At 31.4% G+C, this 26,710-nt stretch overlaps 1 protein-coding gene across 1 annotated transcript; it reads right to left on the bottom strand.

Annotated features, from left to right (window-relative positions):
• Positions 1-110: 110 nt before the first annotated feature.
• On the bottom strand, positions 111-1,948 carry Smp_135630 (putative protocadherin gamma; the record flags this gene model as incomplete). Its single annotated transcript, XM_018796829.1, has 3 exons — positions 920-1,948; positions 255-490; positions 111-114 (listed from the first exon to the last, which is right to left on the bottom strand). Exons 1-3 carry the CDS (start codon positions 1,874-1,876, stop codon positions 111-113), a joined length of 1,197 nt encoding a protein of 398 aa, XP_018651931.1. The 5' UTR covers positions 1,877-1,948.
• Positions 1,949-26,710: the final 24,762 nt, after the last annotated feature.

Here is a 26,710-nt window from a genome sequence, read left to right as displayed (position 1 = left end):
GTGGGTTTACTTCTCCGTTATCCGTGCAAACGATATCAATTGATAACTTCGGAGTTTCTTCTCGATCAATTTTAACTCCACTTTTTTTATATAAACTAAATATTGATGGTTTATCTGATGATGTGATATTAGCATATATATCATTTTGCCTCATACTACTTAAAGCTTTGTTAGTATTTGTATTGAGTACACCAAATGATGGTTGATTTGGTATTAATTCAAATAAATGGCTGTAATCGATAGTGTTGACAAACTGTCCAGATTTATCTAGATAACATGTTACGCGACCATTGTCTTTTTTATCACGATCAAATGACATAACTGTGGCTAACTTAATTTGATCGTAATTTTCTTCCTCTATCCACAATGACTCCAAATTATTGGAGACAGGTAATCCTGATAATGATGGAGATGATGATGACAGTAGATTTTTGACATTTATATTTATACTATTACTGTAATTATTATCAGTAATATGTGATATTGATGACTTTACAGGAATTAACATTATTGTAGGCGCATGATCATTACAATCTTCAACAGTGACTTCAACTTCAGTAAAATTTAACAATCCACCACCATCTACAGCTTCGACATAAACAACAAATTTGGTTAACTGTTCATAATCTAATTTAGAAAATAAATATAATTTATTTTCTTTAATTATTACCTTAGGTTGGTGATTGTTAGTTTTCGCAGATTCGAAATTATTATCTTGTGCTAATCGATAAGTTATTTGTCCGTACATCCCACTATCAGTATCTATAGCTTTTAATGTATACAAATATCGTAGTGATGGTATTTGTGACCTAAATACATTATAGTTATTATTATTACTACTATCGATGTATGTTTGTTGATAATCTTGTTCACATTCACTAATTGATACTTTATATGGTAGACCAATCCATTGGGGTACATTGTCATTCGCATCAATGATTTCAATATAACCACATGTAGCGCTTTGTTGACCACCACCATCTACAGCTACCAAACATAGATACAGCCATTGAAATTGTTCTCTGTCTAGAAGACGAATTTGCTTTAAAACTGGTTGTAGTTTTCCATTAGATCGTGAATACACTTTTAGCATGAAATAATCACCAGCATAGTTTTTTTGTAAAGATTCTTCATTGTATTCAGTGGATGATTTTCTGTCATGCTGATTAGTAAATATATTGATGTTTGAATATATTTGTTTCAAATTTGTCATCGACTTATGACAAGAATAAGGATATAATGTAAATTTCTCATTATCATTTTTATCAATACATGGAACTAATCGGTATTCTGATATTCCATTCACACCAGTATCTCGATCAGTTGCTTGCGGTAAACGAAATTCCGCATCAATTGGAGAGGTTTCAGGTATTTTTAATGAAAAATTTTGTAAGTCAAATTTTGGTTCATTATCATTTATATCAGATATTGTAATCTGTACATCTTGCAATATATTATTTTTTGATTTTAACCCAGTAGTATCACTGATAAGTACTTGAAATTTAATTTGACATACACTTGTTGTCATTGGTTGACTCGCCATATCTAGTCCGTGATTAACATTCCTGTAGTATCTTGAATTATCTGTTCTAATAGTAGTTGTCATGAAAGTTTCAGCTTTCGATTGATTTCCATTGAGTTTATCAATGTTGATAGTGTCGTTAGTCAATAACTGGTGATCAGTTTCTGTTCTGTCTATAATATGTTTTTTAACACGTTCCAATACACTATACTCATCACATAAAGCTTCACGATCGATTTTTCTTAGTGCATATATAGAACCATCATTGGAATCAATATGAAAATAGTTTGAAATAGGCTGTTGAGCTAAACTAGTATAAACACAGGTATATGAAGATGTATATTTTGAGTCCATCGAAGATAAGGCAATTGATGCTACTGAAGTATCTGCTATCGCTGTTTCTGTTGGCGATAATGATGATGATGTTGATGATGAAAGTGATAGCCTACCAATAAAAGTACCTTTTTCAATATTTTCTTCAATCCAAAAGTTAATTAATGGTGATACATTCAATTCACAACAAGTACATAATGCTTGTAAACAATTTATTATGTACAAGATTGAGTAAATCATTTCATAAATTTAATCAAGTCCAATATAATGCTGGTGATTAAACTTTTATCACATTTTCTGAATATTCAAAATAGATTGTCATTTAATTATTCAAATAGAATGTCGTCGTTAAATCATGGATCAGAATAAATATGAACTAAACTACAAACAATGACAATTTCTCAAATATTGGAAAATAAACTCATGTAGAGAACAGAATCATTATTACCTGTTATAATGACGAGAAATCATATAAACGGATAGAAAAAATCTTATAGGTTATAAAAGGCAATGGGAGAAAGACAGGTGAGTCAACTAAGTCATACTCTCTAAGCAAACATATACAGCATATGTACACACACACACTCATTATATCTGTGTACCTATTGATATACATAGATGGATACATACACATATAGTGAAACATCTGAATTAATAATTATCATACTCAGTGAATCATAATGTGAAGTTGGAAGAATTTGCATGTAATTTAAAATAAATAAAAGAGGAAAAATATTGGACAATGAATTGTCAGTTTGGAAAGTATCCGTGTAATACGTATAAAGAATTTATTATTATTACTATTACTATTATTGTTATTATTCAACAGGGGTCTTTATGAAATCTAGGAAGAGTGGTGTCTTTCATAAATTTAGTTAACTAGGCATTTTAAGCATATAGTGTGGTGTGGTCTACTTATATCTATATAAGTAGTATATGGTGTGGGTCAGACATAGAATGTATTTTGGCAGAAGACCGATGAGGAAAGAACTGAAATGAAGCGCAATCGTTTGGAAAATGCATGAACAATGGAATTAGAGAAGAAACAGTGAAGATTGAAACAATTGGTTGTTAATTTGCAAATTGACTGTTCATTGTTTGGTTATCAGAATTTATTGAGATAGTCTGTAATCTTTGCTTAAATACATTCGATTGTCCCCAACTAGTGTTCTGTTCACTACATTTGGTGTCGCTGCCAACCAGAAGGAGGAAGGGTGCTGTTCTGCGGACGCCGCTGCGGGTCTGGAGTGGAGGTGCTAGTTGGGGCAGTCTGGTGAGGAGAGGTGGCGTCGAGTGGAGTGTTCTGGCGGGGCGGCGTTGGCTGTAGCGGGTGCTGTCGACGGAGAGGAGCAGTGGGACGTGCGGCTGCTGGGCGGACATCGGATGTAGATGGCTCAGCAGGCCGGTGGAGTACGGGTGTTGAACGTCCCAGGTGCCGGGTGGATGCGGATGTTGGTGCCCCGGCAGGTCGACGGAGCTATGGAGGTCAGCGCGCCGCAGACTCGACATTCTGACGAAGAGTTTGGCACAGACTGCAGTGGAAGAAGATTGCGGCTTGGCGAGCAGAACCACCGCATGGTCGAATGCTTTAAAGGGGGGACGAGTGTGGTGTGGTCTACTTATATCTATATAAGTAGTATATGGTGTGGGTCAGACATAGAATGTATTTTGGCAGAAGACCGATGAGGAAAGAACTGAAATGAAGCGCAATCGTTTGGAAAATGCATGAACAATGGGATTAGAGAAGAAACAGTGAAGATTGAAACAATTGGTTGTTAATTTGCAAATTGACTGTTCATTGTTTGGTTATCAGAATTTATTGAGATAGTCTGTAATCTTTGCTTAAATACATTCGATTGTCCCCAACAAGTGTTTTGTTCACTACAATAGTTGATTCTTTTAGTCATTAACTAGACCTATTAAATTAGTTTATTTGTAATATTGTAATGCTATCTTTGCCTACTTGAATATCTGGGCTACTTGTTCCGGATATCTAGATATTTCAAAAAAAGTTATTGTCTTTGTTTTAACAGATCATTATGTCAATTAATTGTACAACCTATTCATCAGGTGCGTTTATGAAAGGTTCACGACCTATTGCTGTACAAGTTAGGAAAGAACACAATCAGAGACATTGTGGTTACTGACAACATGCTTCTCAAAGAATATACATTATTCAGATGTCGATTCCTGAACTTCTAACATCTAACTGTCGACCTCTCAACATTTATCGCGAAGATTGATCAAGAAATAAGAAAAGGAGACTTGTTGAAATACTTTGTGCTAAGAATTCTATATTGTAGTAAAAATATAACGTTGAATAAAGTTAATAATAATGAATAAATCAAAGGATATCAAGTTGTTAGGAGAACATAACTTTTGTGAGAAACTGTCTCACAACAGATACGATTGAACTTCACTGGTCACAGCTTCTCACTAAAACTCCAGGAAATCTGTGACCAGTGGTGTGCAACTGTGTTTGTTGCGAGGCAATTACTCGTTGAAAACAATAGTGGAGGGTCACGCAATATCGTGGATTGGTTGAAGTTAGACATTGACATAGTTGGATGCCGGTTGGTTGAGTGGTCGAGGAGTTAAGCGTTCTCGTGTGAGACTGAAGGTTCTGGGTTCCCGTCCCGCGTGCGGGATCATGTATACACACGGCTGAGGATTCCCATACTAGGACGAAACGTCCGTCCAGTGCTTCCAGATTTTCGATGGTGGTCTAACATTTATCCATTCATGATATCAATCTAAATTTAACAATCTCCACAACCCTATGCTTATAACTTTTGTATTTAAAAGACGTTAGTGTTCAACCCACAACTGTTTTGGTCGAGGAAATGAACAACATAAATAAATTATTTGTGATTTCTTAAGAAAATTTATTTCTGATTACAATTCAGTGAGCTGTACTCCAAATGTCTTTTTTTCTTCTTCTTCTTCATCGTTTCATATATTGTTGTCATTGGTGACAAAATTATTTTGGCTCCCAAATTATCAGTCTAATTAACTATAAGAACTTCGTCAGAACATCATTTTAAACCTGTAATTTTCTCTATAAAGAATATAATGAATTGATTGTATTCTGAAGAGATTTGCTTTTATTAATTCATGATAAATAAGTTTCACAATGCTTGATATTAAACAAATAGAAAATAAATTCAAACCAGTTCACTTAACTAAACTGAGAAATAACTTCGTTTTTTAAAAATTTAATTTGAATAATTATACTGAAGGTGTATCTTGTATTTAGATCATTGTGAAACGATTGATAAATTTGGTTGTTGTCTAAGTTTTCTGTTAAGTGACTATAAGTGCTGTGTATCCATCTTCTTGCAAAATCACACTTAAATGAAATGTATTCTACCATGATACTAGATGCGTTGATTTAATCGAGCCAAAACAAGTTCAGCATGTAAATAGTCCAAACACTGCTTCTAAGCTTATCGTTTCCGTTACTTTTCATATTTCATCTAGTTTTCATAAATTTCATATGTTACATACTATAGTTGCCCTATTACATTTAAAGACCAGATTACTTATTCAGTTAATGATGTATATGTCCAAATCGTAGGGGATGATATGAAATTTGTTCCCTGATTTTAAAAAATACATGATACATTTTAAAATCGGTTTGTCAGCTTGAGTAAGGGCTTTACCGTTTTTCATTCACTTGTTCTTTATGTTTTCTGTAATAAAATTAACCTCAGACTTTATTTATTCAACCTGCGAGTTAAGTCAGTTTTACTTGCATAGTATATACTTCCATCGGTGTTGAATTTTGCTAGTATATTGTTGCAAACTGATAAATGTTATGAAATATTAAGTTTCGATAAACTATCTTAATATAAAAATGATGAAAACCAGACTTAATTTTCCAGTAACTGATTTTTTAGGGCATCCAGAACAAACCATTCTGAAGAAATCGCATTTAAAATGAAACAACTAGTCTATGTTCCCTAATTCTAAATAGTTTTCCAGCTGATTTCTGCCTATGATGTCAAGTATTTTCAAACGTATGTTTTAGGCCATTTCTATCAATTTGCTGGAGTGGTTTCATAGAGAATTAATCTTCATTCCAGTGTAAATTTCAACAAATACTTAAATCATATAGAATATCACTGGAACTCAGAAAGCATTGAATGAATACTGTGGATGGATTTGAGATTTCGGCTCAACTCACACTTACATCCATATATAAAATTGGGGATAAGGCATTACACTCTCAAGAAAGATATGATATTATGTTAGTCGTTGAAATATATTTATTAATTAAAAAAATCTACACAAACCATTTAACCATAAAGCAACAGTGTTTTACTCGTAAATCACTATCAGATAAATTTTCCATAGTTCCATTAAGAAGATGTAGTTTACCAGATAAAAGAAAGTTGTATATGGGGCATTGATTTATAGATACCAGTTGATGTAAGTCACGTTATATGATGAATTGATTCAATTTAAAGAATTTGGAACTCAGGTTATTTGCAAAGTATTCATGTTAAGCATATGTGTCATACCTAACCATTTCTGTAACTTTTTCTTTCTTTTGGTGGAAGACTACTACATAAATATATGTAATTTTGTTGAATTTTTACATCAAAGTTTAACTTTTACTAGATTCGTGTTTTTTATCAGCCATTCCTGGTTATGCTACACGTAACATATCAATAACAGACAGTTGCGGATAACTCCAGCGTAAAGTATACTAGTTACAACATATGAAATTTTTATATCTACTGTTGTGTTAAAAAAGCGAAATGAATATTATTAAGGAATGTATAACTAGCAAGTGATGAAGTAGTGTGAGGAAGTTAACCATCAAGAACAATTTAAGACGGCCGCTCAATATCTTGAATTGGTTGAAGCTGGATGTGTACCCCATTGGATCCTATCTCACTGACCTAAAGGTTAAGCTTTCGAGCACAAGTGCTGTGTCCAACTGTGGAGTCGTAATAGTGCCAACGGTTACCGCACTAAAATGAAATGGCTATTCAATGCTTCTAAGTTTACAATGATTATCTAATTTACTTTGGTTTGTAAACTCAATAAAATTAGTTATCTATCATTTAAAATGATTCATTAATTTTTCGAAATAGAAAGGAGGATAGTTTAAACTGACTTCTATATATTCAAATATTATCTTTAACAATTCGACCTCAATTATTAAAATGTCACTTTTAAACTTTAATATATCATTTGGCCTATTGATATATATATATATATATATATATATATATATATATATATATCGAAGGCACCTGAACAGATGGCATGATATTTCGCCTGCCTAGTTGTTATATTTACTTAATAGACTAATATTTCGTTTATATTATATTTCATTTATGTAACCTTTTATTTTGCATGTTATTGTTTAACTATTGTAACTATTAATATCCTTTAGTTTTATTATTTTCGATAGTTTCGTGATGGTGATGATGATAATTATCCATATCTCATTTACTTGTCTATAATAATAATAATTATTATTATTATTATTCAATATTTCACATAAATAATAAAATAATAAACTAAATCAAATTTTATATTTTATTTTCATTTATTTAACTCTTTAATAATTAATGAAATAATTAAAATCTTTTACAAATCTATAAACAATAATTATTATATAATAATCCACTTTCATCTTTGTAAAGTAGACAGCAAGTAGACAGCTATCTTCGGCATTTCTTCTTCTTCTTCTTCTTCTTATTATTATTATTATTATTATTATCAGAAGGGGTTTTGTGGATATTATAGTAATTTTGATAGTTGAGATCATGAATCAATTGAAGCTAGACCATCATGGAAAACCTGAAAGTACCGGACGGCCGATTCGTCCTATTATGGGACTGGCTTCATGAGGTATTTCCTGGAGTTTCAGTGAGAAGGAGTGACCAGTGGAGTTCAACCAGGTCTGTTGGGAGATACCAACTCACTGAAGACAATGATGGATGTGTCGCTCAATTTCGTGGATCGGTTGACGTTAGACATTAACACCGTTGGATTCTGGCTCAGTGGTCTGATGGTTAAGCACTCGAGCGCAAAACTGATAGATCCTGGGTTCGAATCTCGCTCGCGAGGCGGGATCGTGGATGCGCACTGCTGAGGAGTCACACAATAGGATGAAACTGCCGTTCAGTGCATCCAGGTTTTCCACGGTGGTCTAGCTTCAATTGATTTATGATCTCAACTATCAAAATGTCTTATTATAATGTAAATTCCCATTTTAACATTTGATGAATAAAAAATGAACGAATCGAGCGAAGAAATTTCTTTTCAATTAGTTTTTCATTATGGTTCTACATATATATATATATATATATATATATATATATATATAATTTACAATAATGAAATTACACTCTTCGAGTAGATGAGTTACGTAGTAATTATATAATAACATATAGATTATAAACTAACCTTAATTAATTGAAAGAAAGAGAATTAATACTAATCAAAGTAATTATTCGAAAATTAAGCTGTTGCTACGTTGCACAATATATAAAAAAAAGAGAAGAAAGAACTAACAAAATATTTTGATGAATGGTCAGTAATATAGTATTTATTGTAAGAATCAAGAGACGAATGAAGAGAATAAGTAAAATACAAAAATGGAAGAAATAGAATAGTTGCTTATCAAAGTTCTGCTACAAGCTCCGCTATACCGATGGTCAAGGTAGCAAGAGTAGTTGTACAAACTTCTTTTGGATACAAAGGTTCGGTTTGTGAATATGGGTTGCGATGGCTTCAGCTCTGTGCAAAAGACAAACCCATAAACCATGCGGAAAATTTGATGGAATAGGGTAGATAACCTTAAAAGCTTTATTAAGTTTAACTTGATGATCAGTGTCCACCAAGTAAGAGAGAATAGAACTCTTAATCACTTTTACCTGTCCTTTGTTCACCCACGACGGATGGTGTTCTGTTATATGTTGACGAACTTGCCGAATTGTATGCCCTATATAACTGGCTCCACAGGAACAGTTGAATTGGTAAATACACATAAATGTGGTAAATTCAAGCAATCTATCTTTATTAACCGTTCTTATTGTGGGGCGGTTGTAGAAGACGGTACTCAGTCTGGCTGCATTAAATCTTTTCTGTACTGCCTTTCTTAACCTCTGTGTCACGATTTCTTCCGTAGCATCGGTTGAAGAGTGTTATTTCATTATTGTAAATCATATATTAGTGTAGAGCCATGATGAAAAACTAATTGAAAAGAAATTTCTCTCGATTCGTTCCTTTTTTATTCCTTTTTTATTTCTCTGAAATTATTGCATAACTAAATCTTCTATATTTGATATTTTAGAATGTTCAATAATCTTTAATATGACATTCATCTATTTTTTGTTTTGTTTGTTTTTAAATTATTTTAGACTGTGACTTGTAAAAAGTTTACTCATAAATATGATTATATAACTTAAGAAATTATTGGCTAGCACTAGAACCCATGACACGCGTTCCGTCCTATTTGGGACTCGTTAGCTGGATGTACCTGCATCTCAGAGTTGATTTTCACTCTGGTAATCGAACTCAGTACAACAACACCAAGTGAATTTAAGAAATTATTGTCAAGAAGAAATTTTTCTTTGCTGAAAATTGGTGTTTGTTTCTTTTTAAGAGAAAGTATAAGATTCACATTAATATACGTAATTTTCATAATTTTATTTTATATTAAGTACCAATTAAAATGCTGTAATGGAAATTGGTAATGATTAGTTAATAATTTATCATATACAACATATACACTAATATTTCATAAGTAGAATATGTTGTAACCTATGGAAATGAATAATTTACTACTTGAATCTATGATGAACAAATAACTAATAGGAAACTCTATATAATGGTATTGTTTCTCCTCCTGATGAGTTCATTAATCAAGATACATTTAGTAAGAAATAGCTAAAAGTTTGTTCATGTCTTATTGATTGTATTTAGTCGCCTGACGTTGAATAATATTTACATATACATAATTAGTCACCAGGATGGATTTTAGTTAAGATTTAGCCGAGAATAATGAAGTTGTTCAGTGTTTGTTCTTATGACTTGACTTCATAGTAACCTTAGTGTTGTGGATGGGACCTCAGGTGAGGAGTACTAATTTACCGTTCAATGCAAATTTACAGAGTGACTTCATAAAATATGCAAACCATACATTAAATATGTTATTTGATCATCTTTCTTCAGTTGTCACTTACAAAATTTATGATTATTTCAATTTTGTTGTCGTTACAATAGCTCTCTGTTTCCCTTTCTATTCTCTTTAATTCAATCTTCTCAGTCTTTTGCTGGTAGGCATTCCGCTTCCGATTGATGCTACGTACTACTTATATCTGCCAACATAAGTAGCACACACCACACTAGTACTCAAAAACAATCTTTACACTAAAATAATTAAGACAATTTAAATTATCTTAGATTAATAAGCAACAGATGAAGTAGATAAACTTTTTAAAATTGATTTTTTTAATAGAAGTAGACTGCTCATGGACTTTAAAGGAGCCAATAGTCAGGTTTATTTTGTCACAAACAGAAATGACTTAAAGCACAAATATTAACTTTTAACTGTATATTCAGGTCATATCCGTGCAACTGCAACAAAGCTTATATTCTAGTATCAGAAAGCATGAACCTGTTCGTGTTTTGTTTGAAGATTGTATCACTTTGTCAAAAACCATACCTTGTGATACAACAATATATAAAAATCAAGTAATTTTGTCTACATACGTAAAAATGAAAAGTAATCCTACAAGTGACATGCTAATCATTCAATCATCCACACAAAAGGCGACAACATACTTTCTAGTCGAGTTATGTTCATGGATTTGTCATGTTCAATAGTATACTTCAAATGTGTATTAAAAAGTTTGAAAAGCTTGAATAATTAGAACTAAACTGCATTTTTTAAAAAGATGAGAATAATGTTATTAAAGTCATACTGTGGATATTGAGGAAATCTAGGACTCATGTTTCATCCAATTTGGGACTCTTCGACTGGATGCACTTACATACGTGAACCAAATAACTCACTTCATATGCCTATTGCGTTACCTACTTAGCGAAACTAGGATGAAGATGCTTTCAGAAGACAAAACCAAAATCCACTAACTCCCCATAATTAACGTAATTCAAATTATTTGTGACTAAGTAGCAATATCAGGCACATCCACTCAGACTGATTATTTGTTAACAGAGACTAATCAATGACAGACTCTCACAACAACAACAAAGGGGATGTTTAAATACTAAGAAGCATGTACAAATATCAGCTTATAAGTTGTGTATTTGACTCCTCATAATAATCATATAACGTTCTTCAGATAACTGTAAACAGATTGCAGCATCTTTAGCAAATTAATATTGGAGAAAAGAAATTTATTGATTGGTATGTATGAGAATATGAATTATCCTTTTGAATTTTTCTTTGATTGAATAAAATAACTAGCTATGCAATTAAAATCTACTTTATAAATTAACTAGTGAATGGAGTCTATTTCTTACTTACTTACGCCTTTTACGCCTCGTGGAGGAGTATAGGCCACCCACCAGCATTCTCCATCCAACCCTTGCCTGGACAATCCTTTCCAGTTAACATTCATCCCTTTCATACCTGCTTCTATTTCCCGGCGTAGTGTGTTCTTTGACCTTCTTCTTTTCCGTTAGGGCTTGTCTCGTGGTGCAGTTTGGGGATTTCCTCACTGTATGTCCTATCCACTTCCAACGTCCTTTCCTAATTTCCTATTCCGCTGGAAGCTGGTTTATCTTCTACTATAGAATGGAGTCTATAATAGAGCATATTTATTACATAACAACTCTAGATAACCTGACTATTAAACTTTTCAATATATTTTTTAGATAAGACAAGTTTTACTATTAGTATATTTTCATTCTTCTATTTATGTTTGGTGCATTTATCATTTATAATTAAATTATTCATATAATGACAAATTCTGACATTTATTTGTCATTATTTATTGCAAAAATAAATGACTGGATAATTATTTTGTTCATTTCTATGCATAACAATAGGAAGTAGAATTTTCTGGATTCAATGATTTATTTGTGAATATATGACTATGTTTCTAAATCATATTATCAGCATTCTTATTATATTTTCATGTTGATAATGTCATCTAGAAAGACAATGAAACTTTCATAATTAAATTATCCAAATCAACGTATCTATTTCAAATAAAACCATCCTTTTGAGCAGCAAATGTCTTACGATATTGAGTGATGCCAGTTCAAATTCCATAATAATCACCAGCTTCTTTAAGATTACAAATATATCATGTTGACAGATGTAGTCAACCTCTAAACACATAACATCAATTATGGTGAGACATCAGTTAACTGAAGAAAAGTGTTAAATAAATAGTTTAATGGTTTAAATCATGAGTCATTAAAAACTAGACCACCATGGAAAATCTGGAAGCACTGGATGACCATTTCGTCCTAGTATGGGACTCCACAGCAATTTGATTGATTGAAATTGATTGAAATTAAGACTCTTTTAGACAGTAAATACAATCATAGTAAATAGAATATATCACAAAATCAATAAGTTAAATGAATAATAAATTAGTGTACATCAATCTATTGGCTTTAAAAATCATGGTAAACTGAGATGCACAAATGTATATGTTTAGAAAATTGTTTACAATAAAAATCTCAATCGATTAACTAAATGCTTTTTCTTTTTTGGAATAAATGAGTACCCTTCACTGGTGTAGTCAACATAGTTGAAAATATTGAATCCAATCATTATTGATATAGGGTTATAGCTGAGTTAAACTAAGAGTTGACTAAATTTTAGTCCTGTATGAGTTCAAAAATATCCAATCTTTATAAGTTCCAAACTTGAGTGAAAAAGTTTCTCATTGCTTTTCAAAACCTGTTTAACATAGTTTGAGCTGTCTTAATAGTTACAGTGTTGTCGTGGCCAATGAATTGAAACCATAATAAATAATCTTACTTGCAAAACACCAAAGTTCTTTAGAATTAATATTATTTGTAAGTCAAACAGTTACAATTAAATATATACTTACAGAGATATAATAAGCAGAGATTAAAGTAGCATACAACAGAATAATTACCACCTATATGGATAATTATAAAATGACTTCTTTTACTATATAGTTTCTGATTATCATTCGAATAATTCTTTATAAAACAGACTAAGAGAGTCATTTGATATAAAGCTTTATATACGTATAACAACCAAATGACTGAGACTGCTAAATCAATTCATTTAAATTTGTATCTACACTAAATGAAAAAGGAACTTATTTTCTTGAACAATACATGAACCAAATATAACAGTAATTTAATTCAGTTTAGGTAAACAATCGAGAAAAACAGTAAAAACTACAAACATGGTACATAGTAAAACAGACAAGTTTTATCAGGCGCCATCTTATTATTTTCAAATATTTAAACAATCATTGTATGTATAGACTTTTAAATTGATTATCATTATAACGATTATTTATTTTAATTGTACAACACTTTTGACTATTGGAATTAATAGTTCTAATTTTAGCGATAATGAATGATTGAAATAAATTTTTCTCAAACAATTTACTCAAAAATTACCTATCTAGGTGTTATTCTCTTGGATAAAAGACGAACATGAATATAACTGAAATGGAATTTTGTCCAATGTAAGTTAACACAAGGAATAGTTATTCAATTATATACATGTATATTTCTGAAGTTCGTATATCGGTCATAATATTTATTTAATGGTAATCACTTTAAACAATGAAAAAACCAATGATATCAGTCTGTAATAGAAATTATGCCTAAATAATTATTTAAGGATTGAATTAATGAGTCGGTTTAAGTTAGACCACCCTGAGAAATCTGGAAGCACTGGACGTTTGTTTCGTCCTAGTATGGGAATCCTCAGCCGTGCGCATCCGCGATCCCGCATACGAGGCTCAAACCCAGGACCTTCGGTCTCACGCACGAATGCTTAACTCTCTAATCTCTCAACCGGCCGGCATCCAACTGTGTTAATGTCTAACTTCAACTAGTTCACGAAATTGCTCCACCGTCCACCATTGTCCTTAATGAGTAATTGCCTCAAAACAGACACGGTTGAACACCACTAGTCACGTCTGCTCACTAGAATTCCAGGAAACACATCTTGGAGCCAGTCACCAGTGAGAATATGATTATTGTTAGAATGAGGACTTGTAGTAATTGTAGTAATTTAATGGTTGAATTCATAAATGCTTGCAGGTTTTCCAGGGTGATCTAGCTTAAACCATCTCATGAATTCAACTATTAAATCACTACAATTTCCACAAACTCTCATTCCGACGATAATAAAATAATTATGTTTTTATTCAGTAAACTTGTTAATTCCCAACTATACACAGTAAAATATAAACAAATGAAATTCAAAAGTTTCATTTTATTATATTAGTCAACGTAAGGAAGACCTAAAATTTATAAATCACATTGTTAATGATAGTTTTTGAACTGGTGATCATTCTAGGATTTAAATAAAAATTAGCAAAACCTTTCAAAATAATAAGCCATTCATTAATCATTACAGGAAATATTATTGAAAAGGTAAGCTTCTAATTAGCTGAATTAACTTTGTAACCTGAAACTGGTGTTTGGTTGCCCGGTAAACATTATGTACATAAAAACATTTGAACTAGTGACCTGTCTGCTTGTAATAAATTTGATTAGCAGATTGAGTGTTCTATACATGTATTTCAATGAAAGTAGAAATAAACTTTCTATTTATGTTAAGTGGTTGTAAATTCGTAAGCGTCTTAAGATAATAAAAAGTAGAATAAATGAATATCATAATTGTTATCATTAAATCAGCTCAAATAATCAATGAGTTTCCTGACATATATTCAGTTATACATAAAGTTTTGAGTTTTATCACTGTTCCATTCATCCAATCTCTAATGGTATATATTTGTATTATAAATGGTTTAACTCATTATTACCTTAGTTAATAAATTTAAGTAAGGTCGAGTTGTGTCTACCACTGAACCAAAGAATACTTAGATTGCATAAATCTCAACAGAAACTGGTCAAATAAACGTCTTAGTAACAAGAATGGAAAAGTTCAAATCCTTTAAACATATCCTCAAGATTTAATTGTACGACTTAATAATCCTTACAAAATCCTATTCAAAGCTTTAATATTCAATAAAAAATATTTTCAGAAATAATAGAGTTTTAATCTTAATAGTTGAGATCATGAATTGACTGAAGCTAGACCATCATGGAAAACCTGGAACTACTAGACGGCCGTTTCTTCCCATTATGGGACTCCTCAGCAGTGCGCATCCACGATCCCGCCTCACGAGATCTGAACCCAGGAACTGTCAGTTTCTCACGCAAACGCTTAACCACTAGATTTGATTTTTAAATAAAATATCTTTAATATTCTCTAATTTACTATTATTTTGTGTAAAAGAAAGTCAAAAAATGAAATATACATCATAACTGAACATGAATAGTTTTCTTTTCTTTCTCTTCTTTTCAACATTAACACTATTATTACTGGTAACACGCAATTATTTATTGTTCAATGTCAAATTAACTATTTAAAGGAAACTGTCAAAAACTGATTTTATGCTTAGAAACAATGATTATTATATAGGTAGCCTCTCTTTTTTTGTTTTTGGAAAAAACAAATATTTGTATATATATACAATGATATAAAATGGATAATAAATTTGGAAGTCAATGCGTGAGTTGCATTATTACTAATATTCTAAATTTTATATAACATAAATGTATCATATTTCTGACGTTCCATTATGAATCCATATGAATACAGGTTTGTATTCAGTGTTTGTTTAGTTACTATGATCAATAATAATTAAGTTAAAGATACATAAATGTAAATGATTCAAAAAAATAGATGACCTTGAGTAAATTCAGTGAAAGTAATTTTTAAAACTGATTAATTTACTATAATTTGTTACTAGGCATTGCATAAATTTATGATTATTAGATAATATAATAGACATGGAAAAAATGACTTAGTGATTTAAACTTCAATTTCAGTTCTAATCGATTTTCGCTACTTATGTAGGATAATCATCTAACATAAGAGAATATTTTAATTACAATATGGTTGAGAACATTGCTCCTACCTAAAGGACTGGTAGGGGAGAGTCTACTTTCCCTCTCGAAATGCTCTCACATGGCCACGCGTAAACAGCCTCTGTCAGGGAATTCCTACTCATTGCCTTCTCGTGGCATTACTGTTGTTTACGAAATTAAGAGGACAAAAAGCGAGTGTCCGGCGCTTTAACCGGACTATTGGACACGGAAAGTCCACGTAGGGGAGTTGGAAAACCCTGGTTCCAAACCAATGGCGCACATGGGCTCCAGTACCGTGAATGAACAAATGGCGTATGAATCAATCGTTGGTCACAGGCTACCATGGAACTGCATCTCCTCACGATGCTCCACTGCCTTTTGGATCAGACCTTTAGGTGAAAGGCTCCGGGTGTGGCCCCCCTAAGAAGACCAACTGCTTCAGTTTTGGAACCTGTGCAGTATCACAGCCCTCACACAAATCAAATAAGATTTGTGCGTCACATATATATCTGGTGCTTCCTTGTACCAATATTTGTGTGTTTAAATAACTAAATAAGTTCATCTATTTAGAATTTTATCCTAAGTAGTTTGTAAATGACTCTTATTTAATTGTGATTGTTCATGGTTCTGGATTAGGAACCAAGCAAATTTGTAAATGTATGCAACTGGGGAATTCCAAATTAAAACAAAACAAAGATATTGACTAGCCTGAAAAAATTCGGTAGTCTTCTATGCTACAATCAATTCATGGATTAAATGATTTTCAAATACTGACACAATATTCAATTAAAAGCATATCTCAATCTTCCGATGAATACGTTGGTGGTAGCAGTATAACTTACAAGATGATCGTTAACTTTTCATCTTAAGATATCATCCTGATAAAGTAGAAAACAGTTTTATATAATATTTAGACTAAGAGTACCTCTAAATGTGACATAATCGTTTTAAAAATTTTGTAGAATATTTTGAATCCGATGGCGAGTTATTTTTAATGAGTTACATAATGTGAGGATGTTAATACATTATTATTCACTAGCATTAGTTTTAAATATTCTACAATTCATAATGTGTAGATGGAATATTTAGGTGTTTTGAAATTTCACATGAAAATCCAAACCCTTCCTCTCTAAATATTTAAAAAACTTCGTACTTACACTAAACATACCCTGGTACTATTAATTTAATATAAAGTGTCATAATTCGTATTGCCTTACTTTTTACCTTTCAGTTCGTCTACTTTGACTAGTTTATGAACCTAAAATACACATGGCTTCATTAGGTTCAAAGTATGCTGTAATTAATGACTGTATATGTTGCGAACTAACTTAAATGAATATAAGAAATAATTTTTGTCTTTGGGTTTACTAAGTAAAAGTAATGATATTTTATTATATTCACTGACCTGTTTTATTTTCAATAGATTTATAGAAGTACGGTGTACAGAAATTTAAAATCACTTGTGAAATAGAATCGGCCATCTGTGAGAAACGTGACACAGATACAGTGGATATGGTCTCCATTTATACGTGCACAATACACAAATTGAGATTTAGACAATATATATGAGATATCATACCTTATATCAATGTATATAGGCAGCTACAGATATGAATTCAACTGGGATAAATTTCAAAACTTCTGTTAGGAAACAATGTTAGGTCGATCTCTGTTTAGTAGATAGGGTCAAATACATTCAACGTGTCACTTCTACAGTCAAGGGCTAATCAGTAACACTGTCAGTGATCAGTTTCATAAAATGTGGTTGGGACTGTAAGTGCTTTTATTGAAAATATTTCTTCCAATCATAAATCAAAATCACTCGAATGGACTGGTTTAAAAATTACTAAACAATTCTAAATAAAACATCTTCGCTTATTCTAGGAACCGAATATGATGTCCTTCAACGACAGTAGGGTCTTCAAAATTAAAAAAATTATCTAGGAGGTGGACTCATTTGAGATTTTTTTCTAAATGCACATACATTATTAATTCAAGCTTCATCATAACTGTTTACCGGGATATTATTTGTACAACATACAATAAATTTTGTTCATAGTTGCTTACGCTTGCTTTGGCGGTTTTTACATTTATCAAATAAACAATAGCATATCAAACCATGAAGATCTCTTCTAACTGGTTAAAATAAACATTTTGGAAATAAATAAAACACTTTACTAGGACATACACTTAATTTTAAGTTTATGCAAAAAATGTTAGACACATACTGATTATTATCAAATTTAGGATTTTAAACTTCAGTTTGTATTCAGTGGAGAACGTTACGGCTTGCTATTAATTTAAATGGAATACATCCACAGAGAGTATCTGTGATCTATTTCATCTATAACCGAGTATCTAAATAGTTATGAATTATTCTAATGCTGGTGAGTGGCCTATGCTCCTCCACAAGGGGTAACCAACGTAAGTATGTAAGTAAGTAGGTGAAGGACTTACGCTGGTTAAAATTACCATGATTCAGTACCTCAAGAACTTTATTCATTAAATAACGATACATCTTAACATCAAGATTTGCATTAGTATCCGTGACTAACTGCATTACCCGACGAAAGCTACTATCTCAACAAAGTAATCAAGTTTCTAAATGGTGGTGACATGATCCAATTATTAACGTAAGAATGTTTATTCCTAAACTCCTACTGTAATGAACAAGAACACGACTGGGGACAATCAAATACATTTAAGCACAAATTACAGACTATCTGACTAGATTCTGATAACCATACAGCAAACAGTTAATTTGCAAAATAACAAGCAATTGTCTCAAACTTAACCGTTCCTTCTGTAAATATCAGTTCATCTTCTCTAATTTCATTGTTCATGCATTTTCCTACCGATTGCGCTTTATTTCAGTTCTTTCCTTATCGGTCTTCTGCCAAAATATATTCTATGTCTGACCATCGCCATATACTACTTATATGGTTTGTGGGAAAAGTCGTACAGTCAATTGCACAAGAGCGTTATGGGAGAGATATAATCCCTTCAGACAGCCACCATTTCCAAAAGTTGAATACGTTACCTGGCCTCACATATTTCCATCTCCTGTGATTAAGCCCAATATGTAGGGGACTGAAACATTTAAAAATAATCATAAAATGACCTTACGTGATCGACTTCCAGCAGTTTCCCTTTGAATTCTGAATTCACTCTCTCGAATTGTGAAAACCTATCTCTAACCTAGTCTTCTCTTTGGATTCTTCAAGAAGGTGTATTTTTTAACGGTGGGAGCAAGTGAGAGGTGAAGGTAACTCACATAGTTTTAATATCACAAAAGATCACTTTCTTTACAATCAGATCGCTTATTGATTTCCTAATTTAAAAAAATTTATTGTTGACCCTCATTCCTCTTTAATTTCTTCCACATATCTCTTCAATAGTAGTGACCCGAATTCATTATTTGGTTCCGATAATAATAATAATATAATAAACATGAGTTTTAGTCAAGTAAAAGATGCCTACTGATTACGAATTATTAATAAAGTCAACCACAATGCTTTCTTATAATCTGACATGAAGAATGGTCGAGAAATTGATACACATATCTAAGTATCTGATCATTATTTGTGAAGTAGGAAATTTCAGTCAGCTATATGAAAAATAACAGAATATAACAATAATTAGCCTGTAGATACTGAATAACATTCAAAATCTCTTTATGTTTTCGTAAATTAAAATTTAAATAAAGACAGAAATACTAGATATTATCAGAAGGGTTTTTTTGTGAAGATTTTAGTAATTTAATATTTGAATTCATGAGTCAATTGATGCCAGACTACTATGGAAAACCTGGGAGCACTGAACGACCGTTTCGTCCTAGTATGGGACTCCCCAGAAGTGCGCACACACGATCCGGCAAACGGAATTTGAAGCAAGACAATAACGCCATTGGATGCTGGCTCAGTGGTCTAGAGGCTAAGCGTTTGCGCGTAAGCCCGATAGGTCCTGGGTTCGAATCTCGAGAGTCGGGATCATACATGCTCGCCTCTGAGGAGCCCCATACTGGGACGAAACGACCTGTCAATGCTTTCAGGCTTTCCATGGTGGTCTAGCTTTAATTGATTCGTGAATTCAACCATTAAAATACTAGATATACTTTTTTCTCTCTCTTTATCTTTGTCAGATATTTGTACACTTATCTCATAGTAACAAATAAATATACTATTTTAACTGCAATTATTAAGTAAATATATAAAATAAATCTATCCGTAACTTGTATAGAGATGATAGAATAAGAAAAATAAAGGTGTTTATTATTAGTAGTATTCAGTAACATTTCAGTTTATTCAGAAAAAAATAAACTAATGACAAAAGAATAAGTAACTTTCTCAAATAATAAATTTAACAGTACTGTTCATTTTTTAATTTTTGTTTCTTTAAAATATGGATTGGAAGTAATCTCTAAGCATTTTCAATAAGATTAAGTATAGACATAATTACAATGATTTTAGACAATAGATAAAAATATAATGGATAATTTTAATTTTTTTTCTAAACATTCCTTTACTATTTGACAATTTCATTTGTTTTAAATATATGTTTACTTGAATTACATTATAAAGTAATATTTTTAAAATATCAGAAGAGATTTTGTGGAGATTTCAGTATTTGCATAGTTGAAATCATGAGTCAATTGAAGGTAGACCACTATGGAAAACCTGAAAGTACTGAACGGCCGTTTCGTCCTATTGTAGGACTCCTCAGTGGCAGTGCTCATCCACGATCCCGCCTCGCAAGATTCAAGCCCAGAACGACAGTTATATAATATATGCTTTAGTAGGGTTTTTTGAAGTTTTATCCAGCTCTTTTTTAACAGAGAAAACTGGTAGTGACGATGATATTGTAGTGAACGAGAACACAAGTGGTGCAATAGAATATATTTCAACATGAAATTACAGAATCTTTTAGTAAAATCTGAGAACCATACAACAAATACTACATTTGCTAAATATGAATCGATCGTCACAGACTTCATTGTTTTTTCGTTTCCACATAAATCATTCTCTGTCCTTGTTCTCTTTTCCTTGATTTTCTTAACCTTTTACCTCCAGGCATTTCACTTTCAATTAATGGTACATACTACTTATATCTGTCAACATTAGTAGCATACACCCCACTAGCTATGGTAATCACGATCGGTTGAAAGTTAGTTCAAAATTTTAAAAAAAGTTCTTTAAATTTACAAATCTTATTATATTCTACGATTTACATACATGTTTGCAGTTAGAATAGTCAACATTCTTTGCTGAACCACTGATAGTCTGTAGTATCAGTTTATATGTTAAGCCCATATACTTTATTCTACCTACTAGCCAAGCTAATTCACCTATACATTATGAGTCATATTTTGATCTTGTTAATTATTCGCTTATTAACCTTGACTACTTTTTATATGAGCGTATATGTGTGCACACTTCGTATCTTATTCATCATATGTCTGTCATTCATTTTTATCTGGTTATAAATATTAATTAACGCTTGCTTAAAACGAGTTGGCTTCCCCGCCATCTCCAATACTCGTTATTCTTGCTTCACTCTCGAGCTGGCTTACCAGCCATCTCCGATACGTGTCATGTATGCTTCGCTCGCTTACACTTGCTCATGTGCTTATAACTTTCTGGTCTGCATCATTTATCAATAAAAATGTAGTTGTCGCTTCCCTTTGCCTTCTGATTCTATACACCGTTAAGATTGGTATAATAACGGTTATTGAGGTGAACTATGAACGAAGCACGGCACTACAAGTCAACTTGACCTACACTATAATAGTATATATATATATATATATATATATATATATATATATATATATATATATATATATATATATATTAAAACCACAGAATATTGATCAGGATTAACGTTAAACAGCTCAAAATAAACACCTTAGTTAATAAGAAATAAATTCATAGTGATCTAGATAGTAAATGATCTGGATCTTGTTACATTAACGAGTAGTAGACTAAAGAAAATAATTTCCTACAGTCTAATTCTAGAAGGACAATCTCCAAAATTTGCAACAGTTGAATTTGTGACTGAACATTTTGTCGTAGCCACACATAGTCAACTGTATTCATAATATATGAAACTAAAAGTCATCATAAAAGCTTGATGACAATTATTTTTCTGCTTTCTATTTTAACAGTTCTATTAGAGAAAAATTATCACAATACATTTCCTGAAGCCGTAAGTGCTTACTTAATAATAATAAACTATTACCCTTGAAACCGCTTCTTATTTGTTCAAAAAATCAAATCATTAACTCCTCCATTTCTACGATACTCTGTGTCCAATATTTTAAACCTAGTCATATTACATTGAACAATAGTCAATCAGTAAATTACTTCCAGACATATGTGGTTACAATATGAATATTTTATCAGTAGTGTGTTTGTGCGTTTAGCACTGAAGGGTTTATATCTAGACATTAAATCTGATATAAAATAAGTCCTATAATCAAATTCAGAGAATCACATTATTTGCATTTCACTAATTCATTCCATAAAATTTCTTTCAACAATTTATTCTATTCAATTTTAAATTCTACTTTTACTTCTAAAATATGATTAAATACTTCCTATTTACGTCATAAGTGATATAGTTTATCTACAAATTAAAATCAAGTCCAATTATTAATAGACAATGTTATCTTTAAATAATAATGTCTGACAAACTCTATCAAGAATACAAGTAAGCAATTATTACTGTTGTCAGATGAAAGTGTTCTTTTAAGAGAGTTTATTAACTTTCATGAACTTATGTTTGATAAGATTTCCTTTCTGGATTAGATTAATGTATTACATAACTGTTCTAAATTGTTATTAATGCATAGCTTTAAAAAATAAGGTTATTTTATCATCAACTCAAAGCTTTATTTCTAGCTGTTAATTTTTTGGAGAGTGAACTGTGATACGGGTTTCATACAATATTCTCTATTTTATAAATTTCAGTAATACATGAAAAAATCTGTAGAGGCATTACTTACTTACATGGGCCAGTTACCTGTCGTGGAGAAGCACACACCTCTCACCAGGATTCTCTATTGAACTCTGTCCTTAGAGATCTTTTTCAGTTGTTTCCTATTGCGTAGACAATTGTTGCACAGTTTGGTGATGATTGTAATAGTTTTCCAAGTTTCAGCTCCGTACAGTAGGACTGTTTTGACGTTCGTATTGAAGATTCTGACTTTGATGTTGTTTGACAGTTGTTTTGAGTTCCATTTTTCCTTTAAATGTACCGCCCTCATTTAGCCAATCCATGGCTTTACAGCTGCATCAGATCCTCTTTGTACATTGTTCATTCTGGCTAACATTTCTTAGCAGGGTTGTTTTCTATGGGGTGGGATTGCTGACTCCATGCCCAACCCTCCTATACTCGGGCTTGGGACCTGCAGTAACTATAGAAAAGCTGCAGGCGGAGGCATACAGTGAAACAATTTATTTGATAATTTCTCTTTCGCAGCTTACAACTTAAATATTTCCTAAGTTATTTTGAAGCTAAAGATGCATACAATTGTACTATATTTAAAATAAAGCATCAATTGAAGTGGGAAATGATATGGATCTATAGATCAGAAAGTATCTGTGAAAATCGTATTTTTGGGTATCCATCTAGAAAGAGAAGAGAAAGCTTAAAGTTGCATTTAAGTAAGGAGTTTCTAAAAATGGCAGATAATTGTCATTGATTACGTTACACCAATGATATAAGCAGATTAACTGAAAGAAAAGAATGAATGTACTTATACATATATATCAATCTGAAAGTTTGATGGTAGACAGTTTATGTTAATTTTTTCTTCTGTGTATAATTAATCAAACCTAATGATTTACTTATACCCAGAAATGTTTTTTTATTTTTTGAATAATGATAAACAATTAATCATTTTGTCCTATAGTTTCAAACAAAAAAAATCCCTTCAAATATTTCAGTTGGCAAGATTTAATATAATTTTATATACCTTTATGCATGCATGATATAAATGTTTCCATTCCCTTCTTTTTTCTTTTTATTATCCAGAATTAGAGTTAAAGAAAATGCTTTATCAGTCATTAACGAATTCATTAAAAGTTGTAAGTAATTAATCTTGAATGGATTCAACAGAAGAAACACCAGATCTTTTCATAGGAATGTTAAGTTTGTCTATTTAATTGATATTTAGACCAACATAGATTATTCACTATATAGTTGAAATTAAGGAATAAAGTTAATCAAAGATAATGAAAAAGGTATAGACCTAATAAATTAATGAAGGTACTTTAATAGATTTTCAATAAAAATATGGTTGTTTATTATGGCCAAGTAAGAAGATAAACAAGGTGCTGATTCAGCTAGAAGTTTTTACTCAAGAGAACTGAGATTTACGTTTTAGAATTTCATTCTCATAGATAGTGCAGTCAGACAAGTTTTCTAAAGAATGATCAAATGCATACATTTCGGAATTATCTGAGGATGTATTCTGTAAGGTTTGAGTGTGTATACTAGAATCTATGGTAACATATTCAGCAAGACATTCATATTCATTTGGTAATATGTCGTGTTACATATGAGACATTATTGCTGTATTTTACTGCAGTTCAGGGATGTGCTAGCTGATAGAGGTGATATTGGTCCTTATTTGCCACTATCTTGACTCATAATTTCAATAGATATGATAATTTCAATAGATATGATTTCTATTCTTCATTAAATCACCTTTCCTTCTTTTAATTTCATTGCATATATTCCTTTTAAACTATAAGGTTCACCTGAGAACTATAAGATTACAGATTTCGAATTATTAATGCCAAATTATTATTTCTCATAATATATTCTGATTGATACAATCTTAATTAGTTTTCTCACCAATACCATATCTTATTTTGTTAGAGAATAGAACTAAAGTATTTATATATATTATACAAAGGTATCTGTAAACTTTAAAAGAACACCTTTATTCATTAGTAATGTGAACCTATAAGAAATGAGTATACATGTGCATTTGTATAAGGGAAATTAGAAGCCGGATGCTCAGATTGAAATCAATCATTCCATTTGACAATAAAGAAATAATAAGGCTAAGTAATCCTGTGAGTATGTTGGTAATTTTCTTAATGATAATAATAATGAATTATGAACGATGACTGGCAAAGCAACAAAATGTATGTAGTCCTAAGAAATATACTTTTAAAAATTTAGAGTATAGAGTAGAGTGAAATTATACATAAATTTAACTATTTCTTGTAATCTAGATACTTATCTGTTGAATATACTTAACCTACTTATCAGTTGACCTGAATTACCATATATCGACATTTCCATTTACAAGCTTATTTAGTGTTTCATAATCGCTTTTCCTCCATTTCTGTTTTCAGTCATTTAAGAACTTAAGCATTAGGTAAATAAAGCTTCCTCCCTTATATTATAGGTCTTTTAATTCAATTTGGTTATGTTGTTGATTTATCTAAAGCGTTTTGAATTCTTGTTGCTACTATGAATGATTCTCTGTATGAAATTGTCACAGCCGAAGGTTTTTCATTTGTCATTTTCACTAACTAACTAGCTTACTTCTTTACGCCTGTTACCCCTCGTGGAGGAGCATAGGCCGCCCACCAGCATTCTCCATCCCCATTTTCACTAAATTTATAGTTAAATTAGCTTATTTATGATCCACTTTGCAGTATACTTGTTTCATTTCAGGATTTTACTTAAAATAAATCAGATTTACATGCATTTAAGTTCCAATAAGTGACTTATGTCATTAAAAGTGGTAAATCTGGGTCTATATTTGAAGTAAGCGAAAATATTATTGTTGGGTATGAATTTATTCACACACAAATTAGTTTACATGTTGATATATAATGAAAATGTTTCATAAATATTATAAGATAACAGATAAGGTCAACACAATTTCAACTAATCTTTCCTAAACAGGTATTTTCAAATAACATTGAAATATACATTATTCACTAGGTCAACTGTCATGTTCAGAAACCACTTTTTAGATGGAAAGAGTGTGTCCAAAGACGTACTTAACTTAAATTCAAGCGATCAGCTAGTCTATTGTATGCATTCATTTGTTGTCTAAAGAGAAGGGGTTATTCATTAAGGTATGATCATGCACTTTTAAATTATAATCACTCTTAGCTTAAGGAAGACATTGAAGAATTGTTGACCGAATCTTTTCGACAATATAGACCAATTAAGTTTGATTATTAACTCATAAATATCATGCTTGTCGAATATGAAATGTCAAAAATATATGTAACTCATCAGCACTTCATAATTTAGTATACTATGGAAATGATCAAAGTTTAAACTGTTCTAGCATGGGGAAATCCTAACTGTGGACATAAAAATGAGTTCTCCCGTTCAAGATCAAATGCATTACCATATTATAATATTGCTAACACTTTTGACCGATGAAACACATTAGAACTAAATGTTATGCCAAATGACTTGTTATGATCTTCAGCTGTCGTACTTAAATAAAATATCGAGTGGATTTAGTTTACATTTTGTCCTACTATGTATTCTAGTGTAATCTTCAACTCATATTTTTTAAACAGATTAAATTAAGTGTAGAAGTATTATATAAAACTTGGATACAGTCAGTATTTTAGATTTTGAAAAGGAAAGTTACTGATTCTAGTCCTCTTTGCCATAAGAAGAGACAAGATTTTCATCACATTTACTGATTTATTTTTGGCATAATTGCCAGCAAACAGGAAAAATATAGACTATAAGTCTTAAACTGGGTTCAAACAT

Source organism: Schistosoma mansoni, chromosome 4 (assembly GCF_000237925.1).
Source record: "Schistosoma mansoni strain Puerto Rico chromosome 4, complete genome".
Taxonomy (NCBI): domain Eukaryota; kingdom Metazoa; phylum Platyhelminthes; class Trematoda; order Strigeidida; family Schistosomatidae; genus Schistosoma; species Schistosoma mansoni.
This window is presented reverse-complemented; position numbering and strand designations above follow the sequence as displayed.